Below are 18,409 nucleotides of genomic sequence, written 5' to 3'. Positions count from 1 at the left end.
ACTCATATTTGATCAGTACTTTGACGTTTTCAACGACCCTGCAAAATGAACTTTGCAGGTGTAAATATTACTGTCCTCATTTTATAGACAAGAAAACTAAGATAGAGGAGTTTAGTGATATAATTGGAATCACACAATGTAAGTAAATCATGTGAAATGTGAAGGGACAAAGTAAAGATTCAGATCTTTTGCTTTAGGAAAAATTGAGTATTAAGATGAGAGAAGAATACAGGAAAAGAATAGGGGAGAGCGTAGAGGAAGTAGCACTCTGAAATGGATTTTGAAGGCAAAAAATTCTGTCAGCAAGTAGGGATGAGGAGAAAGTATAGTTGGAGCATCACAGCCTGTAGTAATTCATGGAGACTGTACAGTGTAGGACTGGATCAGAGAATAGTAAATGGTGTTCTTCTAAAGTATGTCTCATGGTAAACACTGTGAAAGAAACTAAAAAGCATTTTGTTGGTATCAGGTTGTAGGATTTTAAATGCTAGTCTAAGGAGTTTTATATTTTTTGCTAAAAAAAAAAAAAACAGCCAATAAGAAAGCACTGAACCTTTGTAGACAGATTGTAGGTTGCCTGACAATCACTTGGGGCAATGGCATAACAAAAGGAATAGATTAGTAATTAAAGTAGAGACAGAGATAGACAAACACAAAAACAAACACAGAGAGAGAGACACACACAGAACAAGACAGACAGAGAGAGAAAGAGAGAGAGACAGAGAGACAAGATATCGAAGGGTGAAGTGGATGGATTTGGCTAAGAAAAGGATTCTTGTATTCGGAAGATACACTTCACATTTGTCTGGAGAGCACCTTTGTGATCTTTGTGGGTAACAAGCTATCTTGTATCTAAGATCCTGAAGAGGAGGGGGAAAGGAAAAGATTTGTATACTGACAAGGTTTTAGGCGTATCTGATGTTTGTCAATCAACAATCAATCTAGATAAATTCAGGAAGGTTGATTATTGGGTGGTCTCTAGGTATATAATTTTTTTTTAATCTATAGCATCTTATTAAGGAGAACAGAATTGTGTTCTTCAGTAGGAAAGTAAATATCCTAAATCATTTGCACTGAGGAAAATTTAAATTAATCTCACAAAGGATTATTTCCATTAGTGTGAATTAGGAGAGAAGACATTAGTATATCAACTTGCTTGACATGACCTTTAGGATTTGTTCTTCTATCTTCTGTTTCTAGATTCAGCCATAGTAAGCCTTTCTAATATGTATATACCATAGGACAGATTTGTAATTTTTCATGATTTGGTAAAATTTTTATTTGATATATTATTACAGCAACACAATTATATATACCATAAATTCGGAAACTTTTTTGATCAGGAGCTATGTCTATTTTGTCAAAACTTTTGCTTTAGGAAAATCTGAAGAGTAAGATGATAGAAGAATTTTTATTTGATATATTAATACAGCAACACAATTACATACCATAAATACTAAACTTTTTTGAGCAGGAGTTATATCTGTTTTATCAGATCTTTTGCTTTAGGAAAATTTGAGTATTAAGATGAGAGCAGAAGACAGGAGGCGAATAGAGGAAAGCATAGAGGAAGTAGCACCCTGAGCTGGATCTTGAAGGGAAAAAATTCTGTCAACAAGTAGGGATGAGGAGAAAGTGCATTTGGAGCATACAGCCTATGGAAATTCATGGAGATGGTACAATGTGGAACTGGATCAGAGAATAATAAGTCATTTTTTTCTGGATAGCCAAAGTTTTAAATATTTTCCTTTAGCAACACAAAGCGATTAGAAAATCTTTATTTTGGTTAAATCTTTTTTATTACAATTTTTGCTTAAGCCCCACTCCCCCATATTTTTCCTTAATTGGAATAGGGTTAATTTGTCTTTTAAAGACAAGATAGTTTAATAAGAGATATCATAATATAGATGATTTATATAACTTAGATAATATAAATATACTCACTCTGAGAAAGGAAATGTGCTAGGAGGTAGTCATCATAAATTCTTTTATCTTTCAGATCTTACTAGGTTCCCAGAATTTCATGTCTTTTGACATGAAATTTATTATTATTATTACTATTTTATGATCCCAGGCAATTTGACAAGTTTATTTGTCATAAAAAGATAAATAAATCAGTTCATGAGATTTTGAAGAGATTTTTAGGTCACTGCTGTTTTTTCTCTTCAGGTGGAGTATAATGACATATGAACTCAAATTGCCAACAAAGCCTTCTATCCTTCCCATCACTCCAGAAGAGGAAAATGAGGAATCTCATGTAAGGCTTAACTCTGCTTGTGTTTAATATTTATCGGTAGTGAATATCTTGAAATGATAAGTGAAATCATTAAATAATAGGAGATGTGAAATGTACAAGAAGTGTTAACTGAATTTTAAATAGGAATTGTCCATGTAGTATGTAATATAGTTTCATTGACTATCTTTCATTTCTTACATTGAAAGTGGTTGATCTAACATCAAGGAAATAGCCCGATGCACTGTTTTTATTCATTTGGAACTTATGAGGCACCAACTTTATGCATGACAAATTGACTCCTAGATGGTAATCAAAAGAAATGTAAGGCTTCTGTTCAATAGAAGCTTATGAGCCAGTTGATTGTGCCAAACAAAACAGGAATAAGAAGATTGGATGTCAGTTTTAATAATTCATATTTTTTCTGCAAAAATGTGCAAAATATTAAGGTTTAAAAAGTTCTTTTCTCAAAACAGTCTTGTGAGTAAGACAAAAGCAGAAAATTTTATTTTAAGATCCTAGATCTGTGTTTTATAAATAAGGAAGTGACTGGTACAAATTTATACATGTTTAGTTTTGAAGCAAGACTATAAATCCAAGTCTTCTAATGACAAACTAATCACACTTGACACTATCTTTTACTGACTCCAATTGCCCAACAATAATGCAGAATAGTATATACAATATGGGGACAAAATGGACTTTATAGAGAGTACCTGTTTTAGGATTTCATAAAAGGAAGGTAAATTCCAAAAATGAAGATTTCCAGCATTAAGGGCAGAACTCTTGATTTAAATACAATTCATTAGTCTGTAGGATCAATTGCACCCAGTCTTGTTCAACCCATGTTTTCAACATGTTAAATTCATCTCTCTCACTATTAACATAAAAGTTATGTCTTAGCATGTCTGAATGTTTATTGTTTCCTAGCCATATCATCAGAAGGTCATTCTTAAGGATGAATGAACTTTTAAACATATTATCAAAATTCAAACTTCTTTTGATATTTTTTTCTGCTCTGGAGACCATATGACACAATAGGAAGCAGGGTGAATGTGAAGGTGGAATACTTGGGTTAACATTCCTGTTCTGCAGATTGACTGCCTGATTGATTTAGGGCTACTTAATCTTGTTACCTTATCTGTGAAATGAGGGGGCAAGATGATGTCTAAGGTCCCTTTCAGCATTAAATCTCTGAATATAAGAACGTTCTTACAATTAAAATTTTATAGATATGGAATGGGCAACTTGGTAAAGTGATGAGTTTTACCTTTGATGTTTGTTTTCAAGCAGAAGTTGGATAGTTATTTATCAGAAATATCATAACAAAGATACCTGCATGGGACAGCAAGCTGAATGAGACATCCCCTATAAATTTCTTTCCAATTCTAAAGTTCTGTAATAAAAAAAAATAGTTATGCATTTTGCCTTATAGAAATAACAAAGGAAAGGTAGGTTGTACAGTCGCTAGCTTACAGTTTTGTATTGTCATCAAGTTATGGTTATATTTCAAATTATTTTATTCCTCCATATTCTTAAAACAACATCAACCCCAAATCTGTTTGACTAAGCTATTAGTGACTACTGATATATGAATTTTCCTTAATCTTTCTGACTTTTCACTGTAGCAGACTATAACAATTTTTAACTTTGAATTGTAGCTTCAAATCTGATTTGCTTTTATTTTTGTTTTGTTTTTCTTTCTTCTCCCTCTTTACCCACTGAATTCTGTCTTTCAAAGTTCAATTCAAATACCATTTCTTTCCAGAAGCATTATTTAACGCAGACCTTCCTTTCTCCTATGAATAACCTTCTTTTTTGTACGGGTCATAACCCTAAAGTAGTAAAAAGAATGGTTTTGCAACTTTGATGCATTTACTTTATAATATTATATATTGCAATTATCTATTATAATTGTAATTATAACATCGTGTATTGTAATTTGCTATGAATGGTCAAGGCCTTGAAAGTCTGGATGTGGGGATTCCATCCTCATGTCTTTGTTAAAGTTGCTCCCTTCCGTCAAGATTTAATTCAGGTACCCTTTCCTCCATGAAGCATTCCTTCACTTATACTCTTCAAAGTAGAATCAAAGCATCTTACTCTCCCAAGATTTCTTAGATCATTGCTTGGGCCTATTTTTTATGTACTTTGCTAATACTTTTTAGCATAGGACCTCAGAATTGGAAAGAACCTCAGACCTCCACCTATCTGAAACTCTCTATGATCTTCCTAACAAGTGAACACAAGATAAGTGAGGGAGAATCCATTGGAAACACCACCTTCCATGTCCAATTTTGTGACTCTATTTGGGATTTTCTTAGTAAAGATCTGACTTTGTTTCCATCTTATTTTTAAGATGAGGAAACTGAAGCAAATAGAGTTAATCAATTTACCCTGGGTCACAAAATTAGCAAGAGTCAAAACTGAGACCAGATTTGAACTCATGAAGATTAATCTTCCTGACTCCAGGGTCATCACTCTATCCATTGAGCCACCCCACTGCCCTTATTTAGGGATTACTTATTATCAAATTTAGATCAGATTGAGAGCTGGAGGGATTACTTGATTCAATCCCTAGTTTCTAAGGAAGTGATTATAGACCTGAGACATTAAACTTGCCTAATGACTCCCAGACAGAGTTAGTATTTGAATTCATGTTTTAGGATTATATGTCCTAACTATACCATACTGTCTTTATTCTAAATTCATTTCTAATCTTTTCATCAATATTGAAGTCCTACATCTGAGTGAGTAAGGAGATTATTTAGGTATATTGCCATTACTGATTGAAGCAGTCACCTCCAAACTTTTAGGTATTCTCACTGAGGAAGGAATACAGCTTCTGGTGGTTACTTGAGTTAGAAGCCTGTGTGTGACTGTCATCAACATTAAAGGCTCTTCTTATCCTATTATTGAAATTATATGAATATGATGAAGTACATCCCCTTTTTTTCTCAATGCAAATAAAGTTTAAATGTCTAAATTAAAAATCCCTAAGGGGAACTATCCAAGGGAAGGCCAGATTCAAATTAGAGGTTTGTGATCACTGGCTTTAAATGTATGGCAGCTTGACAATATAACCTCACAGGATGAAATAATGTGGAAGAAAAATCATTTGTTTGCCTTTTCAAAACTGGGGGAGGAAAAACATGGGCATGGGGAAATTATATGTGTAAGTACAGCATATAGCATGGGAATAAAATTGTTTGCTCACCTGTTGTGTTAACAGGCTTTTATTCCTTAGATACCAAGGATAAGCCATTCCAAATTAAATATGTGTCAAGATTTAGGGAATAATTAATTTTGGAATAAATTATGAATTATTTGTTATACAAATGCAGAATTGGATATTTTTTCTTTGCTAATAAGAGCCACTGGATAGAGTTTCAATTCTATATGATTAATTTAAACATCACAATAATCACCTTTTTATATACCTAAATGTGTTTGTTTTTTCTTTGCATTTACTAAGATTTCAATATTGTTTGATTAAGGCAGGTCTATAAAGTTAAAAACTATGGAATCCTATTAAGAGTACCAGAAGAAGCTTTCAAAGACCTAGATTCTTACTAAACCTGAGTGCTGAAGGATTTAAAGTGGAATTTACTTTAAAAACCATTTTTATTGATATCTTTTGTTTTTACATCATCTTTGTCTCTAGATCTGCTCCCCCTTTCTCTTTTACCAAGTGAATCATCCTTTGTGAGTAAGAATAAAAAAGAAAAACAAATGATTTAGTAAAACTAACATCCTTAATGAATCTGACAACATATTCAAGTCTCTCTCTCCCCATGCCCCACCGTAGTCCTGCATCTCTGCAAGGAAAGAAAAGATGGAGGCAAGAAAAAAAGGAAGGAAAAGAGGTAGGGAGAAAACAGGAAGGGATATTTTCCTCTCCTTTCTCTGGGGCAATGCTGGGTCTTTGTATTGTAATTACAAAGATGCTGGGTCTGGGTAATTGTAAAGAATAGAACTTAACTTACTTTTATAGGTTTATGATATACAGTAATTTAAGACTTTTGAGTCTGTGCCCACTATCTTTTCGCCTCTGGGAGGTCTGTGTATTTGACTTCTGGAATCATTGTATCATTGAGAATAACACAGTTATTTTTTTGAGTCTAAAGAACATAAAATTGGAAGATCAGATTGTTACTTGCAGATGCTAAATGTTTTAAATAGTATTTTGGAATAGAATCATAACCAGCTTTCCTTCAGTAAATAATTCTTACATTTGGAAAATTAAGACAAAAATTACCTAACAGCTTAAACAGTAGCACTATATTGGTTTCTGCCAAATCTGCTTATTAAGGGAAAGCCTGTTTTTCTTTAGTATAAAAAGATTTTTTAAAATGAAATCTCTATCAATTCATTGCTGTTTCTTATTAATTTTTTTCTCTGTAAATGAATAGCATGTGTAGATCTATTGACTAATACTAGTGTTCAGATAGCCCTGAGAAAGGCCCAAGGTGCTATCAAACAGCATAAATATGCTTTTTTGATGGTGCTTTTCTTGTTTTGAAGAAATAAATTGATTAAAGACATCTCAAATTTCCTCCCCCTGGATAAATCTCATTACTTCAAATGTGCAGTTTTCTCATACAGTATTCATTTCAGATCTCCTTAGGCATTATTGTGAAACCATTGCCTGTTCAGTTTTCTTAGGAAAGAACACAAAACTCTGTATCTCCTTCTAATTAACATACTAACTTCAGCATCTTGGTAGTACCATAATAAAAAAGAACTTAACAGGATTCTGGGCTTTCTTAACTCCATATTGTCAGACAAGACCACACATAAACCATCTGTTTTTGAAAGCCTTTTTAGAGAAGATAAATTCAACAACCTCCTTCAGAAACTAATTCTATTATTGAATAACAACCAAAGCCAGAAAATTCTTCCTTATCATTAACTTAAATCTTTGAAGGCTTCTAATTTGGTTTCTTGCTAATGGCCTGGATAGACAGCTGGTTACCATGCCCTGTAAAAAACTTTTATGTACTTGGAGGAAAAAAAAACAACATCAACCTTTTCTCCAAATAATTCCTTTTAAATGTTTTCTGTAGGTCTTATTTTGCAGCCTCTAATCATCTTTAAATATCTCTGTCTTATTTTTAAACTCTACACTGTTCTCTTTAGTAGAAGATCAAAACTTGATATACTTTTGTAAGGTCTGTCGAATGAGAAAAATAAATTTGAGGTTTCTGTGTTCTTCATTTCTATTTATAAATTCTGACTTAGTAAGACTTCTAATTTTTCTTCCAATTTTATGAATATTTAGTGTTAGTCATTAGTTTAAAGAATATTTAAGATGATGAAAGAATGTTTTCCTTCTTTCACTCAGCAACCCCATATCCCCACACTCAGCTTTAGGATGTTAACAGGAATGTTTAGGCAGAAGCCAACTCATAGTATACTAATTGTTAAATTTTTGATGTGAGCATTTACACTTTGGAAATTGGTAAGCATTACAGATCAGAGCTTGGTTTATTGTTTTGTTGATTATCCAGACTTAAGATAATAATGAAGAAAATGTTAATGATGCGGTTAAACTTATTTAAAATAGTTTAAAGGCTTTCCCCTCATTCTCCCAGGCTGATTGTTAAACATTTATCAGCATATTCCTGCTTATCAGTTCTTTGAAATTAAGACAATGCCTTGTTTTGCCAAAGGCATTATAAATGCCTTGAACAAATAAAGAATATAAAAAAATATGTGCTTCTTGTGAACTACACGTTTCTCCCAAAGGGTATATTGCAGCAATTATAGAGTGCAATATCTCTGCAAGCCACCAGGTGGCAGAGATTGAACTGCATCAGTTCATTGCAAACAGCCTTCCCAGGTACATCTATTCCTTCAATTCTCTGCATTCTTTGGCATACTAGTTCATATTCATGTCTAGGAAGGTGGATGAATTCACTCCAAATTATAACTTATGAAATAACTCCAGCCCCCATTTGCATCCCAGGTTCTCCTTAATTCCCCTTCTTGGTGCAGTTCTAAAGAAAAAATGTTACTTCGCTGTTTTATCTAATTGACTAAAATTCACTAAAAGGATATTGAGAATAAGATTGAACAATATTTAACTCTAGAGTAGCTACAGAAGCCACAGCCACTTATAGTTCCTTGGGAATTCTAAAGCATATTTTCTTCTCTTTAGTCTATTTCTCATGCTACCAAAGCCATTTCTGCAGGGGATGCTTAAGTACTCTCAGTTTCAGAACTGAAGGACAGCAGGGAGAAATCTCAGTCTGACATTCTCTGGCCAGTGTCATCTCCTTGAATTGCCAGTGTCATCATCCATAATGCATGTTGCTGGGGCTTGTAGAGATTGACCCAACAATCAGGTGATTATGGGGTTCAGGGTCTTGGTGGACTGACTTGAGGAGTAACTTGATGTCACCCACCTGTCATTCCTTATCTAACTCTTCCTCAAGGGAAACCTTTTAAGAAGTTTTTTTTTTAACTTGACTTAATAGTACTGATTGTCTTGTTTTACATTCCAGGTAATTTATGTGCAATCTGTAAGTTTCTGTTATGTTTTAATACTGTGTGTGAGAGATAGAGATGGAGAGAGAGAGAGAGAGAGAGAGGAGAGAGGAAGGGAGGGAGAGAGAAAGAGAGAGGCAAGAAGGGAGGGAGGGAGAGAGGGAAGGAGAGAAAACAGAAACAGATAGATAGAAATGGTCAGAAATAGAAAGACACAATCAAAGAAACAGAGATGTAGAGAGAGACACTGAGACAGAAAAAGACAGATAACACAGAGAGAAGCCCAAATACTGGATCTTGTCCCTTTCAAAGTCTTTTCTGAGTATGAACCTTGATAGTCTTTGATGTCTAAAGCAGGAGATTGTTTCAGCAGGTGGTTACATATGTTTAACAAATTGGATCTGACCTTTTTGTTTTCAAAGCAGCTAAGAAATAAATCAACACAGTGATTCTTTAAATTTTCCCTTTTTTATTTTTATGAACTTGACAAACATGAACATTGTCCTATAAAAAGAACAGAAAAAGACATTGAATATGAAAAAATGGGTCTCCACTATGTACAACTTGGATTTTAAATTTTTTATGTGGTAGTTCCAAGACTGTTTGTCTGTGCCCCCCATGTGAACTTCCTTCTGTTCTCTGATGTTTATTTTTAATTATTCATAGATGTTCTTTTCTTTCTTGCCTTTCCTTTTCTAGTATTTCTGTCACTCCTCCTTAAGTCCTCCTTTATAATGATTAATATGATCATGTAAAACAAATACACATACTAACCCTGTCTGAAATATATTTCCTTTTGTATCTTTAGTCTTTATTATAGTTGGCAGTCTCTCTTCCTAAAAGAAGAAGCATGATTTATCATCAGTGCTTAGGAATCATGATTGGTCAGTGCAGTGATCTAAGTTCTCAAGTCTTCCAAAAATGTTTTCCTTTACATTATTGTTGTCAGTGAATGGATTTTTTTTGGTTTTGCTCAATTACCTGCATCAGTTCATCCAAGTCCTAAATTTCCTTGAATCCATGTTTTTCCTCATTTTTTATTATACAATAATATTTCATTGTATTTTTGTGACATATTTTGTGCAGTCATCCCCTAATTGATTGTGAGTCCACTTTGCTAAAGGAACAATGAGCCAAGCACTGTGCTAAGTAAGCATTTTACACTTATTTGCCCATTTGATCCCTACAACAACCTTGGGAAGCAGATGCTAGTATCATCCCAATTTCCACATGGGGATACAGACAAATAAAAACACCTTAGCTATACACATTTATGCACAGTTAGTATATGTCTAAGGCTGGACTTAAACTCAGGTCTTCCTGACTCTAAGCTCAGAATTTTATCTATTGTATCATTTAGCTGTAATATTATGTTATAGTTTTGTTCATATGAGTCTTTTTCCTTTTTTATTTCTCTCCTTTCCCCTTTGAGAAGTTTTTTTTTTTTAACTTGACTTAATAGTACTGATTCTCTTGTTTTACATTCCAGATAGTTTCTGTGCAATCTATAAGTTTCTGGTATGTCTTAATACTGTAAATAGACAATAGATAATATTAATAACTTCTTTGGCATAATTCTTTCTAGAAGCATTTCTAAAAGACTAGACCAATTCATAGTTCCACTGCCATTTCTTCAGCAGTTCCTTAAAAAAACCCAAACAAACCCAATAATAGAGTATTTGATTCAGTTGAGGAGAACACTGATTGAAAAGCTATCTTTAAGTGTTTCTAAGCCATAAATCAAAATCATCCCAGATTCCTTGAAAATAAGATATTTTATGTATATGCAGTGCCAATGTTTGCTAAAGGTGTTAGCCAGAGTGATGGAGGAGATTCGGAGTAGAATCTAAAGTGAAAGAGAGATCCATTGTGAAAGGTGAGGATCTACAGATATTCTTATTCAAGGATGACATTGTGTTGGGTCTATAATATATATCATGCATCTGCAATATATCATGGGCAGAGCCTTGTAGAAGAAAGCCACAACCACTTGAAAGGACTTAGCCTGATTATCCATACAGGAAAACCAAATGAATGAAGATTATCTACTGCCCAGATTATGATGTACAGTTGGATGAATGATGTATTGAGCTTATCCCATCAATATGTGCGACAAACAGGACAAATGTACAATGAGTTGGGCTCAGAAATAAATAGGAGGAAGTGAATGGCCTGGATTTTCTATAGAAAATTGCAAAGCTCTTAATGACACTTAAGCTTCCTTCTCCTGGAAACAAAGGCCTCTCTTTTGAACATTAGAATTCTATCAATGTTGTTGTATGACTGTGAAACAGAAAAAATAAGCTCCCCAAAATTTATGATGAATAACATACAAGGGGTAATGGAGAGATATGATGGTACATGTGAGAATGCTGCTATATATAATTGATGAACAATTTCAAAGAACAGTAGTAAAATATATCAGTAAAAACATGGATGACAGGAGAAGATGGATTGGTCATTTCGTGAGGAAGTCTGACAGGTTGATAATTCACTGGTATCCTTAAGATGTCAAGAGTAAGCGGAAAATATTAGCATGTTGGGATACTCTGTGTTGAGCTTAGGGAAAATTAGGTTGTAATCTCTGTTGAGAACATTCAGACTGGCAAAATGACAGATTCATTTTAGGTTTTTATTACTGAATAAAACAATTAGTTGTTTAGCACATACCATGTATGAATGTAATTGTGAGTACTCTATGTATGTAGTAATGTTAGGTTCGGGAGAAATACAAAAGAAATAAAAGATATTGTCTATTTACAATATTAAGATATACTGGAAATTTGTTTAGTTACTTAGAACTTACTTAGTACACAACTTATCTGGAATGTAAAACAAGAGAATCAATATTATTAAGTCAAGTTTAAAAAACTTATTTAAAAATTTGCATCTTTAACCATATTAGGAAGGAAATAATGAAGTTTCCTTGAAAGCCACTGAGATGACTTTGTAAATCTCTGCCTCACTTAAATCCAGTTCATGAGCAAGTTAAAACATTACCCTCAAGCTGTCATTGGTCCTCTTTGAGAAGGAAGAATGAACAATAAACAGCAGTCCTAGTCAATGAATCTAGTATGATCAAAGGTACAAGAGGAGGAAAAAAAGAGAAGAAATGTAATGATTTTTGATATCTAGAATATGACATTGGAGAGTTATGTTGGGGGAGGAGCAGCTAAACATTACTATGTTTAGATTTAATATATCTATATTTATTTACACAAATAAAATTTGTCTTCCATATAAGGTATTGAAATTTGATAGAATTCTTTAGGTTTGTAATTTGAATTTTTCATTATGATTTGAAAAAAAATCACACAAGTGATTTCAGGGGTCCTCAAACTTTTTAAATAGGGGGCCAGTTCACTGTCCCTCAGACTATTGGAGGGCCGGACTATAGTAAAAACAAAAACTTTGTTTTGTGGGCCTTTAAATAAAGAAACTTCATAGCCCTGGGTGAGGGGGATAAACATCCTCAGCTGCTGCATCTGGCCCGCGGGCTGTAGTTTGAAAACCCCTGGATTATATCATTCAAGCACTTGGTAACCACCTACTAATACTTGCAAAACATGTGAAACACCAAGACAAAAATGGAACAATCCTCACTCTCCAGAAGCTAGCATTCCATCTCATTGGGATTTTTTTAAAAAGATTGTGGCAATTTCTTTTGATGTTCTAAGGGCCTGCAGTAAATAATTTTATAATTTTGAAAGAAGTTCATGAGTAAGAAAGCTCTACATTTTTATGGATAGAACCATGTTTGCATATGTCAATGCAACTGCCTTCCATGTGTTATGAAGCACATATTTCATATGAAAACACGTTTCATAATACTTGTGTTTTTGCAAATGTAATTACTGTGTTGTCAAATAAGTAAACATCCATCCAAGAAAACAAATGTGTTTTTTCCCTTTTATTTCAGATGTCATCTTATGAAGACTCAGTTGCCGCTCATCTTGCAAAAATCCTCAATTCTGATCAACACTCGGTGGTCATATCATCTGCTAAGTGAGTTGGGGAGTTTATATATAATGAATAAGGTGTGTGTAGATGAATGTGATTTGAAATAGTTGATTCACTCGTTTATTCAGCAATCCATTATTCAATGCTGCTCTATTCCATGCAGTTTTCTAAGCAGTGGAGATACAAATGTAAAAAAAAAAAAAATAAAGTAATCCCTGCTCTCAAGGATTCTGTTATATTACCTGAACTCTGAAAAATAAGTATAAAATAGATGTGGAGAAGATACAAGGTATTTGGGAGAGGGAAGCATGAGCAAGGGGTACATGGTGGGAGAAGACAATCATGATTGATCTTTTAGGAGGTGTGATATAGACCAAGAGTAGCATAGGCCATGTTTGGCAAGAGTCAAGGTTGAAATGCAGTAAATACTCATGGACTACACTATAAAATGGTACCCATCAATTTCTTTGAAATATAAAAGCTATTCCTCCAGAGTTCCACCAGTACCAGTCCAGGATAAACTGGGAGAGCATCAGATACAGGCAGGACTCCATAGTCCCCAGGTTGATCAACTACCGTAGCATGCTTTATACAGTGAAATGCTCAGAGGTCCCAGAGCAACTTGTCAGCTTGTTACTTCTCACAGTCAGGAAAAGCTGAACTGATTTTATTAGCAGTATTATTTTTACAGCATCCAAGTTTGCCAAGTGTAGGGCTTGGGAAGGGGAAAGGTAGGAGAATGAGGCGAAAGCAGAATCTCCCAAAGTGGTCTCAATAGCTGAGAGAGCTTAGGCCACTCTGCACTGGAGGAGAAGGGGCTCCCCCAAAAAGATCAAGCTCCTACCACATGGTTGCAGAAATGAAGATGAGTCCATTCAAGTTGGGGGATACAGCCTGTCCAAAGAAGATGGGAAATGGAATATAATGTATGAGGATAAGTAGGCTGGTTTTTCTGGAATAGGAGAAGAGGATTGTGACATAATATCTGGAAAGATAGGTGAGAGGCAAATTGTGAAGGGCTCTGTTAAAAACCATCATAGAAGATTGCATTTTATGTTATTGGTCAAGAGGGAACCACAGAAGTTTTTTCAGTAGGTGTGTGATTTACACCTTTGGAACATCGATTTGGCAGCTAAGTAGAGAATGGTTTAGAAAGGCGAGAGACATCAGATAAGAAAATTCATAAAATGTGAGGTAATGGATACCTGGATTAGGGTGATGGCAGTGTCAGTAGAATATCTCAAAAATATAAATTATTAAAAGCAAAAATCTAAATCACACTATCTGTGAATAATAAGAATCTTAGAAAGAATAAGAAATGAATAAATGAAAAAGGGAGAAAAAACTCAGAAAGTCCAATTCATCAGTTTGGGGTCATTGGAGACACAATTGCCAAGGAAATCAGGAAGTTGAGTTTAGTGAATGCAATTAATTTGGTTTAATTCAAGACATGTTTCCTTATTAAGTTCTTTCCTCCCCCACCTCCAACATCAAGAAGCCTAATAATGAAATATGGATTCTGAAAAGAATGATAATTTCAAGTTTTAGAAAAATGGGCTGTTATTATATTTGATTTCTAATATTTGTATTTGAAATTATATTATTTGAATTGAATGGATATTATAATTATAATATTTGAAAAGATTAATTTAATATTTTACTAAAATTTTCACAAATTGATTAACATTCTCAAGAAACAAAGAGTTCACTCTTAATTGGTCACTTGACTTTCAAAAATGAATGATTTAATTTTTAGGTTATGAGATGCATTTATTTTTTCTTTATTTTTTTTAGTAATATATACTATATTACTAATACATTATTTGATTTTCTTATTGTTAAAAGAGTTTACAAAAGGTTTGGTGGAAAAGCAGTTAAAAGATATCTGAAATTAAATTATCGTATGACCTGTAATTTTAATTTAGCTATTCTCTCTCTATAAGACTGTGAGGCTAGTCTATAGTGACAATGATATTAGAATGTTCCATTGGCCAAATTACTTGACCTTACAATTTTCTTATTTGTAAAAATATGAAGTTGTTTTGTTTACTTTAGAGAGTAGTTATGAGAATTAAGTGATCTAATGTCTAAAAGATGCTTTACCAATTGTAAAATATTATGCAATTTAAGCTATTCTTATTTTTATTACCTATATTTTCATCCAGTTCTGTTTCTAGTCTTTGTCTTAACAGCAGGTTTTCATGGCTGTGTTCCTGGCCTTAGCTTTGGCTTTTAGCCCAGATTACATTCTTAGCCCCTACTACTGTCTTAGCTCATTTGTCAGATCTTATCCTACGCCTCTTCTGCCATCTATGTTTTCATTTTAGCTTCTACTGTTCAAGATGATCTGCAGAATATCAAAGTTATAGGAATTGAGGGGGGACTACAAAGAAATTGAAGGAAGTTGTCTATAGGAGCATATGTCAAAAGGATACTTTCTGGGCAAATCACACATCTAATAAAATCTTCAAGTTAAGTAGGTTAAAAAAATAGAATGTTCTTGTGCAAATTTAAAAATTACATCATCAAAACAAATTAGAAGTCTAAGAATTCTTAGTTCTTAGTTCAGTACTTTCTTATGTAAATAAATAAAAAAAGGAACAGATTATCTGACTTGCCAAAGCCCTAGTTAATTAGTGTCAGGGTGAGGTCTTTTCATACTTTCTAATAGAGCAGGGTTTTTGTTGAATCATAAGTAACCCCTGTAGTTGTTCCAATTCATCCTGCTGTTTTTGATATCTACCATGGCAAACACACTATACTTCACATTGAATGGAATACAATGATTAACTGCAAATAATTCCCATAATGCAATAGGTAGGAGGTAGAGATAAGATATATATAGACAAGTAATATAATAAAAAGTCATAGATGAGTAATCATATGAACAAAGTCTTGAACAAATTCAAGGAAGAAAAGGAATCACAACTAGAGAGAGAAGACTATTAATGAGAAGAACAGTTGGTAGACTGTTATAATTTAATTAAAAAGTAATGATACCTCATTTTTAGATGGCAGTGGGAAGGTAGAGAAACAATTGAAGATAATCACTATTATGGAGGAAGAGGCAAGACAATTTGACATTGAAGGGAAAGAAGGGGAGGAAGGCTTAAAAGCCAAATTATAGAATGGAGAATATTTCTATTTCTATAGTTTTAAGTAAATCTTACACACAAATACCATAGTTTCTGGGACACATGATATTGTAGATTGCAAAATATATCAGGTGAATACATTAGTCCAAGGTCTGTGCATATGATTTTTAGGTATATATAAGATCTATTCTTCAATCCATGTGATCTTATGAAAGTGGGACAGTGACAATAAATAAAAATAAATCTAGTGACAAAAAATTGGACCCTCTGAGTAACCTTGATTGTTCCCTAAGATGAAGACAATGTAAACATGTGGCTGTTTTTAGAAGTTCCAGGTCCCTTCCTACCTTCAGGATAATCACAACTTCATTGCTTTTCTTATTAACTTTATGGAAGGCCTACTCTTACCTTGCTGCCAAGAATAGAAAAGCAGTTGTGGGTCCATAGTAAGGATTAGGAATGTCAGAAGAAATGTAACATTTTTTTTTTTTTGCTGGAAACAAGACCTCGGTCTTTAGCAGAGATAGCCCTTGTCAGTAAAACTATCTGTCACCATAGCTGTTAAGTTCATTTTTTTGATTTCTTCAAACAGAGATGGCAAACACACTGTATGCATGTGGCCTCCAAAACTCCTAACTGCAGCTCAAACCAGATCAAAACATATTTAACAAAATAAATTAGTAATAAAAGAAATACGTGTGTGCTTTTCTAAGTCAATACAAGACCTGTAGGGATTTTATGTACGGTTTAGTAGCCCACATTTCTATTTGGCTTTGACACCAATGACTTAGAGTTAGTTCAGATCACACTCTATATGCTGGGCCTGGTTTAAAACTTCCAAGATCACCTAGTGGACCTTTTCATTTTTTACAGTTAAGAAGTAAAGTCATTTGTTCAAGATCATACAGGAAGCAAATGATATTCTAAGTCAAAAGCTCTTTAATTTTGAGACCAAAAAAAAAACGGAAGAGAAGGAGGAAGGAACATGAGAGAAGATGCTTTTTTTTTTTTGCTTTTATATTTAGGAAAGAGCATTATTTCTCTTCTACATATCTAAATAAATAATAAAATCATAATAATATTAACTATTATACTTTTCCAACATTGCAAATAATCTTAGAAACCATTCAGATATCTAAGAGAGAGGAGGTAATGCTTTAGACCAATGTAATTGAAATTAACTATATCAAAGAGGGGCATCTGGGAACATACTCTTTTGATTATATAATTAATATAATTAAATACTTGTGAGCTTTAAATTTTTTTCTTACTTAACTGTAACAATGAAATTGTAAAATGCTTTTATTTATATGTTTTTCATATAAAATTTTTTGAATTTGTCAAGCAACTTTTGATTTATATTCAGAAAGGAATTTACTAGTACTTTTTTTGGTGGTGTTTCTTTGTGATATGTGTATAACAATGCTATTTTCTTCAAAGGATTTTATGTCAGACCGTAAAGGACTTTGTTGCTAAAGTAGGGAAGACGTATGAAAGAACAGAGGAAAACAGCGATGTAGCAGATGCCATGGCCATTAAAGTAAGAAAACTTTTTTTATCATAACTGTGGGAGCTTCTCCATTCCTCCCCCTACTTTCTGTTTGGATCTGAGAACTACTGTTGAGGAAAATCTCTCCACTAATGCAGATAGGCACCACTATTGAAGCTTTCAGATGTGAGTTGCCTGGACCACTGAGAGATTAAGTGATTTGCCCAATTCAAGTAGAATTTGGACCTAGATCATCCTGACTTTTAAGTCCCATCTATTTCTACCACATTATAGATAGATAAATCTCATCTGAGATTTCTAAGACTCTCTAAGACTGTTGCTGTAGACCAGGTTTAAATCTGCAGTGAAAGAAGTTTCACTATGAGTTCCTTACATCTTTGAAATTATAAGTCCAGAAGAACCCCTTTGAAATTAATCTACATGCCATAGAACAGCCTATCAAGCATTTATTTCTCTGTCAAAATGTTTCATATATCAAGAGAAAGGAATCTGGTTTTGAATATAAGCATTTTTATTTATTAAGTTTATTAAGGTTTATATTTAAATTTATCTTCATTACTTAACTATGAAAAATATGTACATTCCTTAAAATTATCTATATAAACTGAATCAGTTCTCTTCAATTTACTTGCATTACAGAAGGGGAAAATCATTGACATTTGTCAGTTGGAAAAGTATTAAGTGAGGATATAAGGGAGGGAGGAAAATAGTTTTCTTCTTCCATGTACATTTTTGCAGGTTGGATTTTCTTTTGGTACACGTTCCACCATTTCCTAATCTGTGTGGTTTGTTATCCTTCTTCAGGTCTCAATTCTTGCATAGTCACTTTTCTCTATTCACCTCTATCCTTATGCTCTTGAATAAGATTGAAGTCAACACAACCCCCCAAGACCCTTATTATACATCTCTCAATTTGAATTTAGTTGCCTTACTTAGTAAGCCAGGACAAATGGTATTTGGAAAGGAATAGTCTTTTCTAGCTCCATTTCCTTAAGAGATTGTTAGAAGGAAAAATAGAAGAGAGAATGGAAGCACCTCACTGATAGCATCATTCTTACCTTCAGGTTACCAACAATATAAATAATAATTGACATTTTCTTTACATGATCTCATCGGTTCCTC

General features: G+C 33.5%; 1 protein-coding gene across 9 annotated transcripts in view; it reads left to right on the top strand.

Moving 5' to 3' along the window:
* The window catches only part of DGKH (diacylglycerol kinase eta), a 217,618-nt gene that overhangs the window by 157,913 nt on the left and 41,296 nt on the right, over nucleotides 1-18,409 (top strand). For all 9 annotated transcript variants that reach the window (XM_031958432.1, XM_031958431.1, XM_031958438.1 and 6 more), the window contains 3 exons: nucleotides 2,170-2,257; nucleotides 12,642-12,727; nucleotides 17,218-17,317. In XM_031958432.1, the coding sequence (XP_031814292.1) occupies nucleotides 2,170-2,257; nucleotides 12,642-12,727; nucleotides 17,218-17,317 (274 nt within the window). The remainder of the gene's footprint in view (nucleotides 1-2,169; nucleotides 2,258-12,641; nucleotides 12,728-17,217; nucleotides 17,318-18,409) is intronic.

This window comes from Sarcophilus harrisii, chromosome 3 (genome assembly GCF_902635505.1).
Source record: "Sarcophilus harrisii chromosome 3, mSarHar1.11, whole genome shotgun sequence".
Lineage (NCBI taxonomy): Eukaryota > Metazoa > Chordata > Mammalia > Dasyuromorphia > Dasyuridae > Sarcophilus > Sarcophilus harrisii.
This window is presented reverse-complemented; position numbering and strand designations above follow the sequence as displayed.